At 40.7% G+C, this 7607-nt stretch overlaps 1 protein-coding gene across 5 annotated transcripts in view; it reads left to right on the top strand.

The window, feature by feature from the left end:
• camsap2b (calmodulin regulated spectrin-associated protein family, member 2b) overlaps window positions 1–7607 on the top strand; it is a 30215-nt gene continuing 22608 nt past the window's right edge. The window contains exons 1-2 of one of the 5 annotated variants that reach the window (XM_044133916.1): window positions 1–724; window positions 6296–6555. In XM_044133916.1, coding sequence (XP_043989851.1) covers window positions 586–724; window positions 6296–6555 — 399 coding nt within the window. In that variant the 5' untranslated portion in view covers window positions 1–585. The remainder of the gene's footprint in view (window positions 725–6295; window positions 6556–7607) is intronic. The other 4 variants (XM_044133911.1, XM_044133912.1, XM_044133913.1 and 1 more) reach the window with 4 other exon arrangements.

Below are 7607 nucleotides of genomic sequence, written 5' to 3'. Positions count from 1 at the left end.
GATGTCTCCTGACAGGATTGTAAAGACTGGGTGGGTGGATCGCGCCTGCGCAGTGCGCCTTGTCCACTGAACAGTGCGGCAGGAAAAGCGCAGAGAGGGGGGAAAAGGAGGAGATGAAAACAGTTAGGAAGGGGGGAAAGAAGAGCACAAACTTAAAACGGATCGTGTTTTTTTTTCCCCTTTTTTTTTAACATAACCGTGGGCCGGATCCCGTTGCTTTGCTCCTGAACCACACAGATTATCCGTCATGTCGTGAAATCCTAGGATACAAATATCCGGGGAATCTTCTTCAGGAATCCTGCCACTAAACTGCGCCGCGCTGTCACGATTTAAGGAGGTAAAACTGAATATGAGTCTCATTTAACCGAGGAGGGGCCTTCATCAAGCTCATACCAGCCAAACTCAATGTTCCCCCCACGCCTCTGATTACTTTTTTATCCTTTAATTAGCAGAAAGGGATTTTTCCCCCCCTCTCCTTTTTACTGCATTGAATTCCTCTGGACGAGATGTCATCCGCATTCAGGAGGAGCTCCTCCGGCTGACTGAGCCTCCAGCAGCAGAGGGTCGCCGACGCACAGACGGACGATGGGAGATGCGGCAGAGGACAGAGGGATGAGACGCACATTCATCGTCCCTGCCATCAAGAGCTTCGACCACTACGACTTCACCAGGGCCAAGATCTCCTGCAGCCTGACGTGGCTGGTGGCCAAGGCTTTCGGCTCGGGTAGGTGGCGCCTCCTTGGTGCTTTTGATTCGGAGGAGAAGCGTGGGGAGACGCCGCTTAAGATAATCAAGGAGCGTGTGATAATGTGGCGTGCTGGTGCGACTGTTTTGTAAACAGCGTCATGCAATCAGGATCTTACTGTGACAGACAAACGACGAAAACAGACATTCTGCCCAACAACATTTGGGCACAACATATTCTGGGCTTTTCCTATTAGTTAGCTTCATCCCATCAGCGTTATTGGTTTACCCTTGCTACCTGCTGCTAATTATCCCATGTCCCATGCTGTACGTGTTTATGGACACGTACAGCAGATCAAGCACAGTTAGATTGGACAAGGAAGTTCTCTCAATTGTTTATTTGATTTAGCTCTGGACTTGGACTGGGCCACTTCAATACATGCATATGCTTTGATCTAAATCAACCCATTGTGGCGTTTTAGGTTTGTTGACCTGCCATGGACTAGAGGCCTCTAAAAGGTTTTCTTTCAGTATGGCCCTCTGATAAGCATCCCAGCATGATGCTGCCAACTTGTTTCACAATAGGGATGATGTGCAGTGTTACCTTTTCTGCCACAAAATAGTTTAAGCATTGGCCAAAATTACAGTTTGATATGAACAAACCTCCACCTTCCACATGGTGACGATGCCATCTGCATGGCCTGAAGCAATCTGGCTTTCAGTGAGAACTGCTTCCAGAAAGGCCAGATTTCTTGAGTTCAAGACTAATCCAGTTGCAGTTGTGCCATCATCCTTACTTGGATGATGGATTAAATAGTGCTCAGTGTAATGTCCAAATCTTTTTTTTATATCTTAATCCTACTTTAACATTTACACAACTTTATCCCTGACATGTCTGTCTGCTGTGCTCTTTGGTCTTCATGTTACTGTTTGTCCATTAATGTTCTCCGAGAAACCTCAGAGGCCTTTACAGAACATCTGGGTTTCTAAAAGAAAGAAATTACTGACAGGTTGGACTCTTATTAATGAAGAGCGTCTCAGAAAGCGGTCGGATTTATGGGTGACAGAGTAAAGGGGGCTAAACAGAAATGCATGCCACCTGTTTCTGGATTTTTAGTCCTAAAAAAATGATCCAAACACTTTTGACGCATGTGAGAGGAGACTTGGTGCTAAAGGGTGAACTAAATTAAAATGAAGCAAACAAAATCTAAAACTCTGGCACCCAGATACACAAAGATGTTGTTGAGAACTTTCTTTATGTCAGAATATAATCTCTAGGGCAGCAGCTCAAGAGTCTAATAACTTTTGAGTATTTGTTTTAATATCACACGTCTATCCTACAGTGTTAAGATGCTTCAGGTTTGATCCCACCCTGCTGTCTCCAGGCCAAAGTGAAGTCTTTTCTTTAACATGGTACTTCTGCTAGCCTCCACTCAGACACACAGCCTTAAAGAGAAGTAGGCAAAATGCTTAAACAAACCCATCGATCAGACCTTGAATGCCAATTAGGGCTCCTCTATGTTACAACCTCGTGGAGCTTGATATATTTGCAAGACGTGCAACAGTAGCAAGCGCGTGCTGTGGCTGCGGACACATTGCTGCTGTCCTGTTTTTTTTGTTTTTTGTCTCGGCCTTCCAGTGACACAGTTTCAGCTCCTACCACTGAGGAGAACTGTGGCCCAATTCATGATCGGTCCTCAGAGTCTCGTTTGGCCTAGATAGACCCGGCGAGCTGCAGGGAGAAGCTGCCAGTGGTCGGATGCAACAGTTTCCCCTCTGGCTCAGAAACTTATGAGAGGCGGATTTTCATATGGACCTGGTTGCACATTGGTGCTGGAGGACTTGTTGAGGCTAGGATTAAACTTTTACTCATAGTGAGGAGAAGGGTTGTAAAACAGATGACTTAACCTGAAGAAGACGAATTGGTTTCAAAATGAACATTTGATGAATTTCACCGTTGGTAGAATGTAAATCCAGCATATTTTCTTAGTTTATCTTTTACCAATTATACAGTAACCATTTAAAAGTAACATTAATGTTTTTATTTTTTTTATTTATTTTTTATTTTTTGTGGTATTTTTCACCAATCTTCTTGTTTAAGGATTTCTCAGCTGCCAGTGGGCATCAAGTCTGCTGCCTGTAAATTAAATCTGCTGCTGAAAAATTACATTTGACACACTCCAAGAGAGTCTGTTTCAATTTAACTGGATAGGTCAAGATTTTATTGAGCTGGTGTTGGGAGCTCTGAGCAGAAACTCATTTAAATGACAGTCTGTCGCTGGCTTGACACCCTGTACTCTGACTTATCATGTACAGCCCCTCAAGCAGTACAGAAATGATACTGACTCTGGAAATTTAGGACATGGCAGAGATGAGCTACAACTAGATAAAGATTTTATTGTCTTGAACAAATTCAACATCGAATCATACAGTTTCCGTAAGATTGTGATTTGAAGCAAAGAGGCATTTTAACTTATGCTCTTCTACTGTCCACTTTATTACTTACATCCCGCAAGTACCAGGATGTGTCATCCAAATGTGGCAGCTAAAATGAAACCAGAAAAATGTGTTTCTGTCTAATTTTGATGAAATTTTCTGAATTGCTGCCTCGGCTTCTTATCATTTGCCCAGTGTGGACTTCTGTAACCTATCTGCTTAAAGGTTTGGCATGTTGCGTATTCAGACATGGTTTTCTAATAAGTTGGTTGTTTGAGCTACTAATTTGTCTTTCTGTTGTCTACAGATAGTCTACCCATTTTCCTTTGAAATCTAAGGTGTTGTAATCCATACAGGAAACTTATTTGTATTAGTTTATCGCAGTGAAATACATTTAGTGAAAAAGACTGCTTGTACATCAAAGATAATGTTAAAAGTATGTAAGTATGCTCACTATTTCAAAGTCAGAAAGGGAGGCAATATCATCCATGACATATTCCTGTAGCCTTATTGATATGCAAAACTGCATTTCATATGACTCCAATACGTTACATTTTATTTGTAATAGACCTCATAATCTCTTAGGAATTGAGTAAAAAAATATATCTCTCTGTCTTGTTTTTCCTTGGTGTTTTCACTGCCTCTTGTTGGGATCCGGATATCTGTTCTGGTCATTGAAGTGGCTCTAATTAACTCCATCAGCTGTTATTCTGAGCAGGTAAATCTCCAGCTGGCTCTGGACCTGCAACAAAAGCAATGGCTTTGAATAATGTTTTGAGAAATAACATTTATGACAGAAGGAAAAAAAAGATTTGGAGAACATCTTAAGAGGATGTCAGGAAAATATGATATGACCAGGGACACTGCGACAGACTATCTCAAAACATCTACTTTTGTTGTTTTTTTCAACTGAGATGAACAAAAACAATTATAATAAAAACAATGTGCAAACAACAACTTCCATCTCATAGTTACGATGTAAAATCTAATAGAAGAAATCACAAATGTTGCATTTTTGCACTTTGTTTCAGTCTTTCTTTAATGACCTTGCGCCTGGAGTAGCTGTTAGCATCTGATCTGTTTTTGTGGTAGAGTTTGAGCTTGAAGTTGTCAGTGATGGCCAGGAAACTACACTCCTAGACAGTTGTCTCAGAAAAGCATCCCTGAGTTCATGCAGTGATTTCTGCTACAGACTCTTGTTTTCAGTCCAGCTCTGCCGGAGGGCCTGGAGATCACAGCCTTTTAGTAACAGTCACAAGCCTTGTTAGATTTGCACAGGAGTGTGTGGATCCCTCAGTGTTACTACGCAGTGGAAAAAAAAAATCTCAGTCATATTTAATGATGCAGAATTTAAGCGGCTTTTTCTTGGCTATTGTGTCAATTCGTTGAATTGTTCTTAATAGTTTTGATATTTCTGATGGAGGAGTGCAGTGACTGAAGCTATAAACAGGGTTTCCCTCAGTGTTTTATAAGCCCGGCGGGCCACCAGGCTTTACTTGTGCCCCCACCAGGCTAAGCATTGCTCATTGTTTTAAGTCTTGTTAAAATGTTTGCAGTTTTTAAGACTTTATAGCTGGTTTTCAAAATATCACTTGATAATTATGTGTTATATTTAAAGATTGGAAGATTTTCCAATCTTTAAATATAACACATAATTATCAAGTGATATTTTCAAATTTCCTGTCAACTTTAAACATTTTTTAACTCAAAAACACAATGGGCCGCTGACTGAATGACTGCCCTAAACCCACAACCACTGGGCTTAGGAAGTTTTATGGTGGAAACCTTGTATAAATAATGTTAGATATACATGTAGTCAAATAAATGTTACAGATGTTTTTAAAGGACACCTTTGCTAATTAGTCATCAGGTTTAAGTTGGCTGTCTCCCTCTGCAGAACCCTTTCTGTAATTGTAGGTTTGAATGGGATCTATCGCACAGTAATCTTGATCAGTTAAGCTAAAACTAACTTTTTAATGTGATTGTTTGCATCTTAAAAAAACACAACTTGCAGTAAGCCAGTGGAGATAAGCACAGTTCCCAGGGGTCTCCAGAGGAGCGGTCTTCTCCATGCCTGGACTTCCTGTGGCTGCTACTTCCTGTCTGTTTCCTCTTTGATGGCCATCACAAAGCACTCAACAAGGCAGATTTTTGATGAACTTAAAAAAACAAAAGTTGTGCTCGTTGTGTAATTGTTTTTGCTGCTGTTTGTTGTTTTTAAAAAATAATTTCTTTTAAAGAATCAGTCTTTATGTGAATAGAAAGCTGCTGGGATTGTTTTATGTAAGTGGATTAGTACAGAAACTGAACATTTCTACACACAAAAAAAAAGAGTCACTCTAGTGAACAAATCATCATGCTTGTGCGAGAATAGCTTTGCTAATTAACTCTAATCTGTTGACGTGGTTACAGGTCAGACTAGTTAAAGAGTTATAATGCAGAAGTTCTCATTATAAAGAGGTCTAACATCTGCGTGTTGCTCTAAATATCTCCTTTCATCACCCAGTGTGGCTGCATGGGGAGGCCGCTGTGACCACAGCTACTGGAAAACTGCTGAGAGCTGATCACAAGCCGACTGGATGTTATATTTGTGTCTCTGAAGCGAGCGTTGCATATTGGTTTTCTGAAGACATTTAGTCAAGCTTAATGTCTCCGTTCTGAGCTTGTTTTGAAGGAGAAACATTGTTCCTTTAAGCAGGATTCCTTTAGTGCTCTTTGTTTTCCTCGGTGTGCTTCAGAGACCGGCAGAGAGGAAATGACCCCCACACACCAGGGGTACACACGCATACAGGAGCATGAGTGTGTCACAGCACACTCGCACAGAAACATTCCTATACAGGAGTGTTGTCTGAACACTGCACCAGTAGGAAAGAAATGGAGGCTTACAGGAGGCTATTTATGAGAAGTATCGTTGAGCTCTGAGTCACAACTTGTGGTTAAAAACAACACAACGTCATGAAGAAAATGAAAAGCTCAAGAGGAGCTACAGAGTCCTGAGTCCCTCCGTGTAAGACTTGGTTTCTATTTTTGCAAAAATTAACTCCACTTAATGCCTTTTAAGATTACACATCTAAATTAAAGAAATGCCTGGGGGAATGTTGAGGGAAAATATTGTAACTAAAGTTTGCCTTTTCAGACTGTTTCTCCCTTGACATTTCCTTCTCTCTGCTTTTAGATGCCATTCCAGAGGAGCTGGCCGAGCCCTTCTACAGGGACCAGTACAACCAAGAACACCTGAAGCCTCCCGTCGCCTGCCTCCTTCAGTCCGCTGAGCTGTACTGCCGTGCAGGAAGCCTGATCCTCCGCAGCGATGCCGTCAAACCTCTACTGGGGCACAACGCCGTCATTCAGGCCCTGGCCCAGAAGGGGCTGTATGTCACAGACCAGGACAGACTGGTCACCGAGAGAGACCTGACCAGCATGCCTATACACATGGTGAGTGGAGATGTTCCAACCATGGGGTTCAGGAACAACAGCAGGAGATTTTACATTGTTCCTTTGCTATTTTTATATCCCTTCTATCAGTGTGAAATCCTTCTAAAAGATTCAGATTTGGGAATCATAGAGATAGGTGACTTAAAACTCAGGTGTGATTTGCTACATGCAGGTGTAAAAACTGGAAACTCTCATAAAATTATGGTTAAAAGAACCTAAATCCATGTGCACAAGAAAATGATTCACCTGCCATGTAAGCGTTTACTTGACAACCTGATGACATGAAGCCCAGGAGGCAGAAGAAGGCATAATAACACAGCTTGACATGAAGCAGAAGAATCATCCAAATATCAAATTGGATCATTTAGATCCAGTTTCATTCTTTATTGATCGGAACATAAAATTCCCGATCTATCGGCAGTGTTCACAAGCTTTTACTTTTTGCAGGGTTTTTTCATTGCCATATTTTGGTGTTGAATGCCAAGTATTTTTAAAAGGAATATTTCATTTTATATTAAAACAAGATATTTTTTTTAAATAACGTTTTATTTCATGAGGGGAAATCACTGTTTAACATCTTATTAAACTAATGTTCTGTTAAACCACAGCAGTTTGTTTCATTTGTGTATTTCAGTATTTTTATTTACACTTGGTAGCAGATTTCAGACAGTTTGTTTTTTGTTGGCCAACATTAGTTTACATTTATATTCATTTTAGATTTTTTTGATGCATTAAATGTGTAATTTTGTGTATATGTAAATATATTTTTGTTCTGTGACTATCTAACAAAGGAAAGTAAAACATGTATGTGCCACCTGTTTTCGCTGCATGCACTCTTCTGGTGCTGCATCTTTTGCAGCTTAGCACTCCTGCAGATAATTGAATTTTATTTCAAGTTAACAGGTTGAGGACATTTTTTATGTTCAGGTTTGATTTGACTCATGGCATCGTTTATCGATTGAGAAAGCCACAAAGAAGGGAGTGAAGTGTGACGATTTGTTCGTTCGCTCCTCTTTCCTGGTGCATTTTCAGTGATTTAGTGACTACATTAA

This window comes from Gambusia affinis, linkage group LG12, assembly GCF_019740435.1.
Source record: "Gambusia affinis linkage group LG12, SWU_Gaff_1.0, whole genome shotgun sequence".
In the NCBI taxonomy this organism is placed as follows: Eukaryota; Metazoa; Chordata; class Actinopteri; order Cyprinodontiformes; family Poeciliidae; genus Gambusia; species Gambusia affinis.
Note: the sequence above shows the minus strand (reverse complement) of the source record. Positions and strands in the feature narration are given on the sequence as shown.